Genomic DNA, 18,027 nt, shown 5'->3' with positions numbered 1-18,027 from the left:
GAAAGAGGAATGAATAGAGTTTCCTTCAACACCACAATCAAATTCTTCGGAAATCAAAGAGAAAAAACCCCGCAAGAACACAATCAATTCATCACATTCCTTCATTATCTCATTGTTCTTGTTCTTGGTAATAAATTCCATCCAAGAGAAATGCAGAGAGGTATGTAATGAATTAACACAAAGTGAATAATGCATCACATTCTTTAATAATTCATCACATTCATTGATTGATCGAAATTGAAATGTTTTATAGATTATAATGGGAATGTTAAGCCAAGCGTTACACAGATCGTTGTGGCTTCATCAATTGGGTTGATATTTGCTGTGGCAATGTCTTATCGGATCAAGGTTATGAGAGATCGCAAGATAATGCCACTTTTGAGAATTTCAAGGGCAGGCAAGCATACTCCAAGGCTTGAAAGATTCTCTCATTACGTAGGTAATAATAATAATCATAAATCAAATTAGTTATCATAAATTTTGAGTTTGTGTTTGTGTTTGTGTTGGATGATCCTCTTCACACTCACACACCCTTTTACATGGATCCATAAATGCTGATATGTATACCACCCCACTACCAAGTAGGATTGGTTAAAATAGTCATTTTGATTCCTTAGCTAGTGGTATCTGATTAGAGTTTTGAGAAAACAAAAAAGTTTTATTAGGAAGCTCCAATTGTTTAGTTTAGTTTAGTTTGGTTAAGGGTTAACTAGATTTTGGTCCCTAAAGTATACGCGCCGAAATTTTTTTCGTCTCCAACCTTTTTTGGTATACAAAATCGTTCCTAAGGTTTAAAACCAAGTTTTAAAATCGTTCTTTCTACTTAAATATTAAAATTTTAGACCAAATTATCCATAATAAAAAAAATTATAAAATAAAATAAAAAGAAAAAATAAGAGAAAAAGAGTGTTTCTGCTCCTGCAAAAAGGGAAGAAAAGAAGAAGGGGGAAGGGAAGAAGAAAAACATGTCTACGATCCATCTCTGTCTTCGCTTCTGCCATCACCTCCATACGATTTTGGTTCTTGATATAAGAACGATTTTAAAACCAAGTTAAACCTTATGGACGATTTTGTATGCAAAAAAAGGTTTGGGACGACCGGGCGAAAAAAATTTTCGACCTATACCTTAGAGACCAAAATCGTACTTAACCTTTTGGTTTATTTACAACCATCACTGGAGGATTTAGTGTAGTTCCCTCCAATTAGGAGAGACGGAATGATATAGACAATGTGAATTGTCAAGAACATAATAGATTAACATGTCAACAAGGATCGAATTTTAAATTTTTTTTGGAGAAATTCTGCTACTATGTTAGAAAATCACTTATTCTAAAAGTTTAAGGTGACAAGAAGATACATATTCAATAATATATTGTGTTTATGTGATTAACTTTAGCAATGGTGGATCTTATACTGTATTATACGAGGAAATGGCTGCCTCTAAATTTTTTACATCACTTATAAATTTGTTTCAGATCTTTATTTCTTCTTATTAATTAACTTGGCCTCCCCTGAAAATTTTTTAATAAGTACTGCTAACACTTAATCTCCTTCTATAAATGGCAGTGAAAGATAATGAAAAATTCAATTAGATGAGGTAGTACATTTCTATCAATCTAAATATGAATTGGACTATTGATTTTTGTGATTTGGTGCAGCTAGGCAAATGGGGTTCAAAGATAGGAGGAGTTGTCCTCATCTGTGTAAATTAGCTTCTGAATACATAAGGAAGGCCGACGGATGCGAAGACGATATGTACGCCTTCTTCGAGGGCGAACCGGATGCAGATTCGCTCTTCGTGAAGCTTGTGGAGGAGTTTGAGAGATGCATTCTCAGTTACTTTTCATTCCATTGGAGCTACGGTGATCTATTGATAAGTCAGGTCTTAGTGAAGAGTTTAGTTTAGTTATTTCTAAGAGAATACATAAAAAAAATGTTGGAATCCTCTGCATTTGAATTGTTTATTTATACCACTAAGTGTTTTCCTTCCTATATTGCAGATATTGAGCTCTGAAAATGAGGCAAAAAAGAAGCTCAAGCACATAGTTATGGCCGCAACTAGGTGAGTGTGTACGCGCGCGTGTGCGTGTGTGTTACTATTATTTTTATTCCTCCCCTTTCGAAGTTAAATTAATAGTAGGATTTTGAACATACAGAGAACAAAGGGTTGAGAGGCTAACAAAGAATTTGAAGGTGGCTAGAGTTTTTAACACTTTAGTAGAAGAGATGAAAGCAATGGGACTTGTAACAACCGATGACTCGAGATGCACAGAAGTAATGGCTCCAGTGGCTCATAGCGATAGAAGCCCGGTGCTTCTCTTCATGGGTGGTGGCATGGGAGCCGGCAAGAGCACTGTGCTCAAGGACATTCTTAAAGAGTAAGACACCAAATATATACATAACAAGAATGTTATATGTACTATTTTTGTAAATCGTTTTTATATCTTTTATTTTTGGTATTAAACGTGATTGATAAGAAGTAACAGAAGATATAGTTATGTACACAGAAAATAGTACAAGCATAAGTTTTCTATATAAGATAAATTATTATGTGCATATGGAAATGGTTGTAATTAGAGAAATTTGTGCAGACCTTTTTGGGCCGGAGCGGCAGGAAATGCTGTTATCATTGAGGCAGATGCCTTCAAAGAATCAGATGTTATCTATAGAGCCCTTAGTTCAAGGGGGCATCATGACATGATTCAAACAGCTGAATTGGTAAGATTGTTATAACATTGTTCTCTGATTTCATACTTATTCTAGAGACTTTTCTTTAATTATAATTATCATAGTTTTGAGAATCAAACCTCGATTGAATTAACCAGAAATCGGCTACCAGATTGGTCCCATTCTTGGTAAAAATTGGTCATAAAACTAGTACACTAGGTGGTCGAATTGGCTCGATTTTTCAATTTTTAGTGATTAAATGGTTTAAAAATAATAAAATAAAAAAAATCGTGTTTAGAAAATATATTTATCTTACTAAACATATTATTTTATTATATTTAATTCAACAGTGATTAAATCTCGGTTGAATTTTTAAACTTTTAAACATCTAACTCTACATGTTGAATGACCAGTTTGACTTCATAACCTTGATTATTATTTGTTTATACACTTGGTCTACCATAAGAGACGATACCATCTATATAGTTAACTTTTACAAAAAGAGTCGAAATTATGATTTGAAATTGATCAATCTTAAAAATTAGATACATGCCTTTTTTTCAAAATTATAAACATTTTAGTCCGCCTAAAAACCTAAATTCTAGCCATAAAATTAGATAAAATTAGCACTTTTTTCCCATAGTTTGACAATGGTTTGGGTTCTAGCATGATAAAATGATTGATGAAAACAGGTTCACCAATCATCCACAGATGCAGCCTCATCACTCCTAGTAACTGCACTAAATGAAGGGAGGGATGTGATCATGGATGGAACACTCTCTTGGGTACCATTTGTAGTGCAAACAATAACCATGGCCAGAAACGTCCATCGGAAGCGTTACCGGATGGGTGTCGGCTACAAGTTGAACAGTGATGGATCTGTAATTGAAAACTATTGGGAAATTATTGATGATGAAGAACCTGAACAAGTTGGAGGGAAAAAAAGAAAACCATATAGAATAGAGTTGGTTGGAGTAATTTGTGATGCTTACCTTGCCGTCATTAGAGGCATAAGGTTTGTTTCACAATCTTATTACATCCATTTCAATCAATCCTTTTAATTTATAATTCAGGTTTAATACTCAAATTTGTTAAAGATAATTTATTCTCTAAATTGATTCTCTAAAGAAGTTTTTTAGTCATATTAATACATGACATATACAATCGTAAGCTAAATAGATCATCTCGTCAGTTAGAAACACGACGACGAATCATGTTAAATGACATGTGTCACTAAATGATTGGTTGTATTTTTAACACGTCAACCAATTATTTTGTGACACGTGTGTACGTGACATCTAAAGTGACACGTTATCATGAAACTGGTAAAATGATCTCTTTGACTTACGGTTATCATTTTTCAGAGATTAATATGATTAGAAAATCTTTTCGAAATCAAGTTGAAGACCGAATTATCTTTTAAAGACGAATTTGAATATTAACTTTTATAATTCAATTTTTCAATGTAACAAGACAGTAAAAGCATATTTATTTTAGAACAGAAGACAACTAAATCTAACTCCTTTTTCTAGCAAAGAAAAATTAGTCATAATTTTAATTTTTTTTTAATACTAAATCTGGCATGATTATTCCAGTGTAAATGAATTATGCTAATAAGCAATTTTAAATGGGAACACAGGAGAGCTATCATGTGTAGAAGAGGAGTAAGAGTGAAATCTCAATTAAAATCTCACAAAAGGTTTGCTGATGCATTTATGACATATTGTAACCTAGTAGACAATGCCAGGTTATACAGTACCAATGCTTTGGAAGGCCCACCCAAGGTACACACAAACTTCTTTACAGTCTTGCTCTACTTACATTTTTAATAAATTTTAAATATTTAAAATTTTTTATTTTATATTTTTAAATTAAAAATTAACTTTTTAATATTTTTTAGTAATTAGACAGTAACTTTTAGGTACTATATATATATGGTGTAGTCTATGGTGGCCACAAGTTTTGGTGCCTATGGTGGCTATGAACTTCACAAAATGATATTTTCAACAAAATAAAATAAAAAATTGAAGCACGTTTCAGTTCTATTAATAAATAATGACATGTTTATGAGTGTAAATAAAAGGAAAAAATTAGACCATTTATCATATTTCTTGACAAAATAAATGATCTATCGTTTTCTCTCGTCGTCGGAAATGAAGTCGCTACCAATGCCCAAAATTTAAAAAATGATAGTATTTAAAAATACTTACATTGCATTAATATTTTCATTATCTACTTATACTTTTCTTTTTTGTACTTAATAATTTTAAATTTCACTTTACTAATATTAAAATTTAATTAATAACAATAACTTTAGACTTCAAAATTTTTATTGCAGAATAAAATGATTATTTTAATTAAAAATAAAAGATATAAATAATTATTTATTAACGTGAGAAAAAAATTTAATGCAATGTAAGTATTTTTAGATACTATCATTTTTTAAATTTTGGGCATTGGTAGCGACTCCATTTCCGACGACGAGAGAAAACGATAGATCATTTTTTTGTCAAAAAATATGATAAATGGTCTAATTTTTTTCTTTTATTTACACTCATAAACATGTCATTATTTATTAATAAAACTGAAACGTGCTTCAATTTTTCGTTTTATTTGGTTGAAAATATCATTTTGTGAAGTCCATAGCCACCATAAACACCAAAACTTGTAGCCATCATAGACTACACCTATATATATAGTCATTGATTGAAAAAAAAGCCTTCAAATCTATGTTCCTTTTATTCAACCATCAATTTGTTTATGCACCTACTACATTAATGCAAAACGATGAAACACTAGGGTTGGAAGTGAGTCAAGCTAGCTCATGCTTGACTCGTTAATAGTTCGATAAGATAAACTCGTGAGCTAGTGAGCCAAGTTTGAGCTTGAAATTGAGCTCATAAATTAAATGAGCCGAGCTTGAGCTTGGATAAGCTTAGCTCGTGAGTGGACTCGAATATATATATATAATTATTAATACACATATCCTATATGCATTTAATCTATACTTTTAATATTATATATATATATATATATTAATGATCTTAATTATTTAAAATTTTATATTTATTTTTTACATATAATTTTGATATAGGACATAAATAAAAAATTTATAATTTATTGATAGATAACAATATATAAAATTGATCTTTTTAAATATTTTTTAAAATATATAAATTATAATTTATTGATATAGAATTATAGATTATGTATTTATGTTTCTATTATTTGAGCCAGCTCGTAAGCTCAAGCCAACTCGTGAGCTTTCGGTGAGCCGAGCTTGAATTTAGGAAATAGGCTCGATTATTAACGAGTCGAGCTTGAGCTACACCAAGGAATCATTCACCAATCAAAGATCTTTCTCTTTTCTTATTTTTTTTTTTATTCTTTTTCTTTTTAGTTTTAACCTTTACATTTTAATAACACAATTATGACTTCACTTTGAAGTTTAAATAATAATACATCGAGTACTTAAATGCTCATTTATAATATATTGAAACTAAATTTATATCTAAAATCACTCGTGAACTAATTTAAGAATATCACATGATGTGTGTATTAAGATAACTTTTGCATAGTGTTTTGATGACTATCACAACAAATGAGTTAGACACAAAATTGTGATTTTGATCATTTTTTTCTACCACCTAGACATATTGAAATAATTTGAATATTAATCTAATTTCTTTAATTGGTATTGGTGGTTGTCTAACATGAAATTAGGATCCACCATTTTTCCCTCCATCTTTGCCATTACAACAAAATGTGAATCTCTATTGACTTGATAAGTTTTGTGTAAAGTTGATAGGATGGAAAGATAGAGACAAGACACTACTTGTTGATCCAGATGAAATTGATTGTTTGAGGAGAGTTGCAAGGTTGAATGAAGATGCTGAATCCATATATGAGCTTTACAAGCATCCTAATCCAGCTTTTGAAGCAGGATCAATTTGGAAAGACATTGTATTATCCCCTTCAAGGCTCAACATCCAACAAGAGCTTAAGTATTCTATCCAAAAAATTGAGAGACTCAAAGATAACTTCATGAAGGAGTGATAATGTTTTTTCAACCTTCTACACTTTAATTAAGATTTCATAGGTTATTGGAGTTTCGTAGAAGAGCAAAACTCAATTTATGTTGTACAAACTACACCAACAACATAGTTAAAATCTTGATTTTGAAAAGTGTATCATTTCTTTTTTTGCTTGCAGTTAAATTAAGATATGAGAAAGTACATTTTTTGTATATACCGATTTTGAAAAATTTTAAAGATATCTCTTAATCAATCTCTCATGGCGTGATTATGGGAGGCCATGTTATGTGTATGAGACGAGACTGGACCGATTAGTTCGTCTGAAAAATTGATAAAACCATCTGCATTTAAATTAGTTAATGACGGTTAAATCTGATGAAAATCAAACAATTCAACTCACAAAAACTTCTGCGAGTTTTTGGCTTTTTATAGTTTTATTTGATGTTCTTGTTTCTTGGGTTTTCGACGATGCAAAATAAAGAAATTCCAAATAGAAGGCTACGATTTTGTTTCTAATAATAAACCCAAAAGACATGGTTTCTCTTTCTATTGAAATTTTTAAAGAAATGCATAGGTACTCACTAGTCACTAGTAGGGATGTGGATTTTGAATCAAAAATTTATTTGATTTGAACACTAATTTTATTTGTAGTGCAGTTTAGATTGGATAATCTTTTTAAAAAAATCCGATCCAATATAGTCTAATTTCAATCGGTTTATATTAGATTGAATTTATAATTTTATAAATTAAAAAAAATAAATATACATAACAAGTTTTAATATCAAATTTTAAATAACCAACAATAACATAACAAGTCTCAACAATATCTTAAAAAATCAACAATAACATAACAAAAGAAATAAAATTATAAGTTAGTTAAAATAAATAAATAAATATTATTTTGAATATAAAATATTTATTAAATAATAATACATGAATAATATAAAAATATATAATAAATTGAACATATATAAGTAATATGATAAATATAATAATAAAATAATAATATTATAGCACATTGTTTGATTTATATTGGATTTGATCGATTTTAAGATGTAGATCCAAAATTCGATCTGATCCACGTAATTTGCAAAAAATAGAATGCAATTAAATCTAAATTAGTGCGATTTTAATCAATTTTTAATTTATATTAAATTGGATGAATGGTTTAATTTAAATCAGTTTAAATTTAAACGGCTCTGGTCGCTATCTCATTCTTAGTTTTGTGATTAAAACAATACTAATATTTGTTCCCTGTTAGGGGACAACTTTCTTGTTCATCTATTTATTGTTAAATAAAAAGCATGCCAAATAATGTTTAATATTTATTACAAAATAATAAAACAAAAAGTATGTACAAGACGGTATCGTGAAGTTGGTGCATGTGAAGTTAAGACATCAGCTTGTCGATGTTTTAACAAAAGTTGTGCAGTCTACTTTATTTAAGAACTGGATCAGCAAGTTGGGAATCATTAACATTTTTCTCCAACTTGAGGAGAGTATTAGCAGATATTTTGCTTTGCTTGTTAAAATTGTTATTTATTTACTGCAGTTAGTTAGTTAGTCTTATTTAGAGAGGAATCTTTTCTCTTAGGTTTGGTTAGTGTTTTGTTAATTTGTTAGCTTGATATGTGTATGTATATATATTCTACCCCCAGCTAATAGAAATGCAATAGAAAATCATTTTTTTTAGTACCAATTCTAGTTCTAACATGGTTAGTAGAAAGAGGAAAGAGAATCAGAAGAATTTCTCATACTTCTCTATGTTCTTCTCTAATTCTCTTCCCTCTTTCTCAAACCTTCTTTGACTCTTTCTCTTTTCATCTTTTCTCGAACCTTCTTCTATTTATTCTCTTCTCCCTTCTCCTCAACCTTTAATTTTTTTCTGCAATGGCGACGATCGATGAAGCCGATCCTTTTCTGCTCCATTCCTCCGATCAACGGAACCTTGTCTTGGTCACACAAGTGCTCGCCGGCGACAATTATCCTTCATGGAAGAGATCAATGGAAATGGCGCTTAATGGCAAAAACAAACTTGGATTCATTGACGGCACGATTTTTCCACCTGAGGAAGGTGCGTCTCACTCTTCCAAGCTCTGCTGGCGTCGTCTAAATGACATCGTTAGCACTTAGATTCTCAACTATGTTTCCAAAGAGATTGCATCAAGCTTGATCTTTGCTGGTTCTGCTCATGAGATTTGGACAAATCTAGGTCACCAATTTCAGCAAAAGAACAGTCCTTGAATCTATGAACTGCAAAATGAGTTAATCAATCTAAAATAAGATTCTCTCTCCGTCTCCCAATTTTTTTACTAAGCTAAACTGTGTGTGGGAGGAATTATGCTATTTTCAACCTTCAGTGCGCTGTAATTGTAGTGGTATTCGTGAATTTTTAGTTTATGCTGATGAGGAATATGTTCTCATTTTTTTAATGGGATTAATGATGTGTACTATCAAGTTCGGAGCCAAATTCTGTTAATGAAACCTTTGCCTAGCATCTCTGAAGTTTTCTCGCTAATCGTTCAAGAAGAGTGGCAACGAGGATTGACTCTTGCTCCTCCAACAAGCAATGAGACGCAGCTGGATTTCACTGTAAAGAACACACATTATAACTCCAAGACCCGGCTAGGGAAGAAAGATAAGCCGTTCTGTGCTCACTGCGGTTTACTCGGCCACACCAAGGATAAATGCTAGAAATTACATGGTTATCCACCTAATTACAAGAAGCAAAGTTCAACCACAATTCAGGTCAACCATGTGGACACAAGTCAGGACATTTCTCTTCAGTTCACTTCTTAACAGTATCAACAATTAATATCACTCGTATCTGTACAAGTTCCATCCACAATGCCCCCTATTATCACTACTGAAGCTTCAAGCACAGGGGAAGGTACACTCTTCGCTGCTGCTTTAATTTTTGCACTTGAAGTTAGATCTTGGATCTTAGATTTTGGTGCTACTTGTCATGTGACTTGTACTTTGGACAATTTCAAACCTTCAATTTGGTTTGCAAATAAATTTGTGGTTCTCCCTAATCATACTTGCATACCTATACTTGCTTCTGATTCTGTTTTCTTATCTCAAACTCTCACATTCACTGAAGTTTTGTATGTGTCGTCATTCAAAATTAACCTGATTTCAGTGAGTTCCTTGTTGTTAAAGCAGCATTTTTATATTCTTCTTTTTGATGTTGGTTTTGTTATTCAAGACCACCTGACCTCCAAGATGATTGGAAAAGGTGAATTGAAACACAGATTGTATGTTTATACACACATACCAGTTTCTATGACTAAGGGTGTCAATGTTAATGAACCAACATGTAATAATGCCGATTGTGACAATACGTTAGCCATTTATGATTCTTCTAATGCAATAAGTGCAAAATTGTGGCACTATAGATTAGGCCATCTTTCTTTTTCTGCTTTGCAGCATTTGCCTTTGAATTATAATTCTTCAGCTTCTAATAAAAATTCACTGTGTGACGTATGCTCTTTCTCCAAGCAAAAACATTTGCCTTTTGTTTCCAACAATAATCAGGGGTCTGAATGCTTCTTATTGATACACTGCGACACTTGGGGTCCTTACCACGTTGCTACACATTTAGGGGAGCGGTATTTTCTCACTTTAGTAGATGATCATAGTCGATATACCTGGATTTATTTGTTGAAGACCAAATCTGATGCTGCTACCATCATTAAAGAACTTTTTGCAACGGTTTACACTCAGTTTAGCTATGTGATTAAGAAGATTCGGTCTGACAATGCACCTGAGTTATCCCTTACTGATTTTTTAAAATCAAGATGTTCTCTCCACAAATTCAGTTGTGTTGAGCGACCGCAACAAAACTCGATGGTGGAACGGAAGCATCAACACCTTTTGAATGTGGCAAGGAACTTTATTATCAATCCGGCTTTTCAATTTATTTTTGAAGTGAATGTGTTGCTACAGTAGCCATTTTGATCAATAGATCTCCCTCCTCTCCCTTATCAATTACTTTACAATAAGGCATCTGCATATGATGACTTGAAAGTGTTCGAATGCCTTGCCTATGCTTCGAATTTACCTTCTTCTGGAAACAAGTTCTCACCAAGAGCATTTCAACAGTTTTCCTTGGCTATCCTCAAGGTTACAAAGATACAAACTCTACGATCTCAAGAATAGAAAGTTATTTATTTCAAGGGATGTGATTTTTCACGAATTGAATTTCCCCTTCAAACTTGGTAACACTTATTTTTCCTTACCTGATCCTTTTGATGATCATGTCCTTCCTAAACCACTTAACATTTCCCTTATTACACCTCAACTCGTTACTCCAGTTGCACCTGTTCCTATTATGACACAGCCACAAACTGAGACCCCACAGCCTTTGAGAAGAAGTCAGAAACTCCATAGGATGCCTACTTATCTTGCAGACTACCATTGCAACAATGTGGTGAATCCTTTGGCGATGGTGCATTTTTGTTCTTATGAGAGATTGAGTCCAGCATACAAGGATTATTGTAGGTAAGTTTATGATTTTTATGAACCCCAATTTTATCTCAAACTTCCAAATATCCTCAATGGCAACAAGCTATGGCTATGGAATTATAAGCTATGGAGAATAACCGTATATGGGAGGTGGTTCCGCTTCCGATCGAAAAACATTGCATTAGTTTTCAATGGGTGTATAAGGTGAAGTGCAAGCAAGATAGGTCAGTTGATAGATGCAAAGTTCATTTGGTTGCTAGAGGAAACACTCAACAAATTGGTGTAGACTATAAGAATACTTTTTCACCCGTTGCCAAACTCACCACTGTTTGTTTACTCCTTATTGTTGCTATTGTGAAGAATTCGAAATTGTTGCAGCTGAATATTAATAATGCCTTTTTGAATGGTGATCTTGATGAAGAGGTGTATATGCAACTACCTCAGGGATATGCCAGCAAAGGGGAGCAGGGGAAGAAGCTTGTATACCAACTAAACAGGTCAATCTATGGCTTGAGACAGGCTTCGAGAAAATGCTTTACCAAGTTCTCCACTGCTTTACTTGATGCTGGTTTCACTTAGTCCAAATTAGATTATTCTCTATTTTATAGAGGAACATGTGATTCACTTGTCATGGTGCTTGTATATGTCGACGACATCATTGTTGCTAGTAAACTTGATGATATAGTTGTCCAAACTCAGCGAACTTTGTAAGGTCTTTCCAAACTTAAGGTGCTTGGCCCTTTAAAATATTTCTTTAGATTGAAGATAACAAAATCTAAGGAAGGCATTTGTTTGTCTCAACAAAGTTACACCCTTTCTTTGCTTGAAGATACTGATTTTTTAAATTGTAAACCTGCCTCTATATCCCTGGATCCAAACATAAAACTTACTATCACTGATGGGATTTTGCTCGAGGATACAGGACAATATAGGAGGTTGATTGGCAGGTTGCTTTACCTCACTATTTCAAGACCCGAATTTGCTTTGTTGTGAACAAGCTGAGCCAATACATGTCTTCTCCTCGCACTACTCATTTGGATGCTGTCTATCACGTTTTGAGATATTTGAAGGCTGCACTTGGGTAGGGCTTGCTTTTTTCGGTTTCTTTCCCTTTATCGGTCAAGGCATATGGGGATGCTGATTGGGGAAGCTGTGCCAAAACCAAACGATCCACTACCGGCTATTGCGTCTTCCATGACGATTCTCTAATCTCATGGAAGTCGAAGAAACAAGACACTGTTTCGAGGTCCATGGCTGAAGCAGAGTATCGAGCACTTACCAATGTCAGTGCTAAAGTTGTGCGGTTTATGAGGTTGCTTCGGGATTGAGATATAAGTTGATTCGCCTTTCATTTTCTGTTATAGCAAAGCTGCAATCCACATTGCTGAGAATCCCACATTCCATAAGCGTATCAAGCATATTGAAATGAATTGTCACTTTGCTTGGGAATATGTACAAGAAGGTATTATGAAGTTGATGCATGTGAAGTCAAAACATCAGCTTACCGATATTTTAACAAAAACTGTGCAGCCTACTTTGTTTAAGAACTTAATCAGCAATTTGAAAATCATTAATATTTTTTCTCCAACTTGAGATAGAGTATTAGCAGATATCTTGCTTTACTTGTTAAGATTGTTATTTATTTACTGCAGTTTGTTAGTTAACCTTATTTAAATAAAAAAATATTTTCTATTAGATTTAGTTAGTATTTTATTAGTTTGTTAACCTAATATGTGCATGTGTATGTGTATATATTCCACTTCAAACTAATAGAAATGCTACAAAAATTATTTTTTCTACTATCAATTCTAATTCTAACAAAGTACTTACATTAACTTATTACTTGGAAGTCTTAATAACAATCTTAAATAAAAACAATTTTATAATTGAATAAACAATAAAATAATTTATTAAATTAAAATAACTTATGTATAAGAATTAATTACTAATTAATATCCAAAAAATTTAGACCCTCACACAAATTTTAAAAAATATTATCAGTAAAATAATTATTGAATAATTTTAAAATATCATAAAATAATCAATAAATATTATAATTTTTAATTTTTATAAATAATAAAAAGAACTTTTTTATTTAACAAAAAATTTATTAATTTAATCTGAATTTTATGATAACATTTGAATAATATTTAAAAAATACACACAAAATTCAGAAAAAAAAATTTGATCTATATATTTTTTAATATTTTAAAATAATATGATTATTTACAATAAAATTTTTTAAAAAAAATCAATTAACATAAAATTATCAAAATTTTAAAATAAAAAAACTTTTTTTTATAATGTTTATAAAAAAATTATATTAAATTTTTTTAAAATTTTATTTAGCATATATATTTAATATATAATATATTTAATTGTATTTTAAATTTTTTAAAAACTTACTTATTAATATTTTTTAAAATTATTTTTGTCAGCAATATAAATTTTTAGATATTATTTTGATAATATATTTTATGTATAAAATAAAAGCAAAATTTTGATACAAGATATTTTAGATTTTCAAATTATAAAAAAAGCATCGAAAAAAATATTTTTCAAATCACAACTAGCGAGTGTTAATTAAACTTGGATAACTATTTTTAAATTCAGGCACGTTGATATTCCAGTAGATAAATGAAAGCAAAGAACAATTTAAAGCAAAATTTTCTCTCAAAATCAGTAAATTACATTTGAAGATAACAAGCGACAAATTATGATTGTCCAATTAGTTGACATAATGTTCATAGATGAATGAAAACTGGCTTATATGGTAAGCAATCTAACATGAATACGAAAAGACCCTTTCCCTAAGCTTCAAAAATTACAAAAGATCATCGATTCCTTTCCCTAAACCGAATTTTAGTTTATATATAATATCATGCCAAATTAAATTATTTAATAAACAAATTAAAGGTTATAACTTATATGACATTACTATCACCGACATAAACCAGTTTTCTTCAAAATCTTAAAATGAGAAATTCCGAAAGCCCATATATATGCTACTATTACTTATTAATTAATACTATTATTATTGATATGTAGTTGTAAACAGGACACCTCAACTATTAAGATTTTAAAAAAACATATACAAAACTAAAGATTACACAACAAAGAGAGAAAACAAAAAGCCCACTAGGGCCTCCTCATCTATCTATATATCTATTTCACTTCCTTCCGCCCCTCTTCACCGAAGCCCTCTTCGCCGGAGACCTTACGCTCTTGGGCTTCACGCTCTTCTTCGCTGCCGCAACCTTCTTTGCTACAGGCTTTGCGGCAGGTGCAGCCTTCTTTCCTGGCGAAGCCCTAGTCGACATCCTCGACACTTTTGCCGGTGGCTTAGCAGCTGCCTTGGGCTTTGCTTTGGTCTTAGCTGCAGCAGCCTTGGGCTTCGCTGCTGCAGCTGCTTTAGGCTTCGCCACAGCCTTGGGCTTTGGAGCGGGCTTGGGCTTAGACTTAGCTGAAACTGATTTCACCGATTTAGTCTTGGTTGTCTTTGCTTTTGTTGCCTTCACCTTGACAGCGGGCTTAGGCTTAGGCTTAGGCTTAGGCTTGGACTTGGTCTTGGTCTTAGTAGCCGCGGGCTTCTTTGCCTGCGAAGGCGCTGATGATGCTGGCGCCTTTGATGCCGGAAGCTTGAAGGAACCTTTAACCTTAACGAGCTTTCCAGAAGCTACGAGCTTCTTCAAATTGAACAAAAGAAGCTTTCTGAAGTTCGTTGGAAACTGCTTATGCTTTTCTTCGAGAAACTTCTGAATCGCGTATTGGCTCGAACCGTTTTTCTCCTTCAACGTAACAATAGCGTCCTTGATCATCTGTAATTAACAACAAAAACGTCAGGATCAAAATCAAAATTAAATCTAAATTTCAGATCAAATTGCATGATTGAAGAGAATTTCAGGATCGCAACCGAACCTCTTGGTAAGGAGGGTGAGTCGGTGGGCTTCTAGGCTTGGAAGCCTTCTTAGGTTTGGGCTCCTTGGTTTTCTTAGCTTTAGTGGCTTCTTCTGTTGCTTCGGCAGCAGGTTCGGGTTCAGTTTTGTCTTCTTGAGGAGGCTCGGTGTTGGTGGTTGGTTCGGGTGCTGGCTCCGAAGCTGGTGGTGCTACTACAACAGTGGGCTCTTCCGACGACATGGTCGAAATTTGGGAATTCAGAAGTTGATTAGGGTTAGGAGAGAAATTTGGGGAAATTATGAAGAAATGGATCGGTCTGTGAGAAATTCTTTTTTTTTCCCTGTGATAAAAAGCGGTGGAAATTTGATGGGTTTTATAGTTATGAGTGTGTAGGAGAGGATCCGAATACTTGATTTTGATTGGTGGAATTTCACTTCACATGGATCGGTGGCTAGTTTGGGTTTGAATCTGAACCGTTCGATGGGGATTTATTAACGGTTGAAGATGAGTCGTGAAGGAAGCTAAGATGGAAAGTTGAATGAGGTTCTAAAGGTGCTATTGGTTGGTTTAGGTGTGTTTTTCACCTTGATTTATTTGATCATAACTTGGGGTATAGTTTTCGGATTCAAATGAAGTTTTTTGAGCATTGTAGAAAATTTTATGAGCTTTCTAATGAATATCTTAGCGTATTGAATGGTTGTGTGGTGTTGGAGAATTTTGGGTTTGAAGGCACAATGGTCATGACTAGTGTTTCTCATGATGTTATTATGGTTTTAAACAAAATTAAGGTCCATGATTTGGTAATAGGTGAGATCAATTTACACCATGTAATAATAGGTTAACAGAGGATTCTAATGCATCAAGAATCATGAAAATCTGATTAGATTTGAGTAAGGAACTTGTAATTAGAATGTTAGTCAAGTTGAACAACTCCTACCAAAGAACATGTATTCACTTATGTGTATCACTGTGTGGTTTTCACATTTATTATGGTTGAAATTTCATTGGCTTCCAAAAATCCAAGGTTGTAGCAAACAAATGATGATTAATTTCAGCTTATGCTTAATCCTAAAACATTATAATTCACAAGAAAGGTTTTATAGCTCTTATTTGTCCATCTTATGTGTATCAAATTCAAAGTGCAAGTAACAAGTCTTTGTTCTACAGAACTTTCTTGTAGTTTGGGTGCCAAGGTATTATTTTCATGACATTATTCCACAAATTTGATTCAATTTACAGTTGAATTAGACACAAATTGTTATTCTCAATTAGTTTTAAGTATAATATGAATCACTTAATATGAATGATGAAAGTGGTGTGACACATCCTACCAAAAGTAACACTTAAAACATTTTTAGATTGGTTTGGATTAAGAGTTCAAGGAGATTCATTGAAACTAACATTGATCACTGTTTTTTTTTTTTTTTTGAGTTCTCATTAGTTCTCTACATAGTTGAAATATCAAATCATTTGTGCACGTTAGAACAGCTCATAGCTTAGAGACCCACCAAGGACTATTGGATTATTGCAATAATAATGTTCATATGAAAAAGTAAGCTTCCCATTATAAATTCAGAATTTTGTTCTTCGAAATATAAAATAATGGGATCATATGACAAGGATTGAGGTTAAATTCCAAATTATTCATTTATAAAAATGGGATACACACTTCTTGTCCAGGTTCTTGATGACTTGATCTAAATTATAACTCTCTCTTCTTAATAAAGTTTTGACTCCAACAAAATTCCAAAAATATAATTAACTCGAAAGTTCATTCGTGCTTCCCACAATGGAATAGACTTCATGATATATCAAAAGGATTGTGTAATATAATCTTATATTCTTACCATACCGTATGACATGATATACTCACAAATTTGTTGGCTTGTGTCTTATGTTTATCATGAAGTAAGTTTATTTTATAATATTGATTTATTAGAAATTTTTGAAGCACTGACATAGTCGGTGACTTGATAATACTTATTCCAAATTAATTAAATTAATACAAAAGGATTAGCACCGACTTGTCTTACAGTCTATATATTTTTGCAAGTTAAAAGGGATGCAAATCTTCTGCTTTCTAGAGTTTACAAATGACATATACAATATCATTGTACATACATAGTCAATATTAGATGGAGCAAACTGTTATAATTTAAGATAAAGACAAATTAAATTACGACATATCCATAATGTTAGGGTGTTTTTTTTAACCCCAATTACCATTGTGTTCTTATGTCAATGTAACACTATATTCTTCTCTGTTGTTAGCTAGAGAAGAGGAGGTCTTTATTAGTTTGTAAATGTTGATGTGCCTTAATCTTCATTGGTTCCTAATATTTTTTATGTTTTTTTATTTTTTATTCTAATTTTGATATGTGACACAAATATTTAAGTTATTCTGTAATTAAAATAGTTTAATTAGTTCTCGATCAATGTAATATAACTTATAATAGTTTCAGTTTTGATTCAATTTTTAAGATTAATAAAAATTATGCTGAAACTAAAATTTATAAACAGTCTTTTTCTGATTTTAATACATCGTATGATGCATCTTTATAACTTATTTATAGTGATGTTTGAAATCATGTCTTATTGTCTCTTATCTTAGTTATCGATACTATATGACTTCTAAAGATGTATTTAGTAGGTATACTTATACTTTTTTACTTGTTAACAAATTTCAGGTGTTATATATTTTTAAACAATATAAAAATTTCATGGAAACCTTACTAATTGTAAAATCAAGGAACTCTAATCTGATAAAGTAGGTGAATACAAATCTCTTGTTTTTGCTAATTTCATGGTACAAGAAGGCATTTCACATTGTTTTTCATGTCCCTATGTTCCTAAGCAAAATAGCTGTGTAGAGAGGAAACATAAATATTTCATTGAAATGAATTTGTTTGTGCTATCCATTACTTCTATGCCTTTAATCTATTAGGATGAAGCTATTATTACC

At 32.0% G+C, this 18,027-nt stretch overlaps 2 protein-coding genes across 2 annotated transcripts; one reads left to right on the top strand and one right to left on the bottom strand.

The window, feature by feature from the left end:
• Window positions 1-9: 9 nt before the first annotated feature.
• On the top strand, window positions 10-6,915 carry LOC112737745 (calmodulin calcium-dependent NAD kinase). The gene is made up of 9 exons (XM_025787809.3): window positions 10-160; window positions 254-439; window positions 1,659-1,882; window positions 2,001-2,062; window positions 2,157-2,378; window positions 2,592-2,718; window positions 3,360-3,682; window positions 4,307-4,451; window positions 6,469-6,915. Exons 1-9 carry the CDS (start codon window positions 10-12, stop codon window positions 6,721-6,723), a joined length of 1,695 nt encoding a protein of 564 aa, XP_025643594.2. The 3' UTR covers window positions 6,724-6,915.
• Window positions 6,916-14,179: 7,264 nt separating this feature from the next.
• Window positions 14,180-15,462, bottom strand: LOC112737737 (uncharacterized). Its single transcript, XM_025787801.3, has 2 exons — window positions 15,087-15,462; window positions 14,180-14,986 (listed from the first exon to the last, which is right to left on the bottom strand). The coding sequence occupies exons 1-2, from the start codon at window positions 15,303-15,305 to the stop codon at window positions 14,339-14,341; spliced, it is 867 nt and encodes a 288-aa protein (XP_025643586.1). The 5' UTR covers window positions 15,306-15,462; the 3' UTR covers window positions 14,180-14,338.
• Window positions 15,463-18,027: the final 2,565 nt, after the last annotated feature.

The sequence above is a fragment of the Arachis hypogaea genome, chromosome 2, assembly GCF_003086295.3.
Source record: "Arachis hypogaea cultivar Tifrunner chromosome 2, arahy.Tifrunner.gnm2.J5K5, whole genome shotgun sequence".
Taxonomy (NCBI): Eukaryota; Viridiplantae; Streptophyta; class Magnoliopsida; order Fabales; family Fabaceae; genus Arachis; species Arachis hypogaea.
The sequence above is the reverse complement of the archived record's forward strand: the minus strand, read 5'-3'. Positions and strand labels throughout refer to the sequence as shown.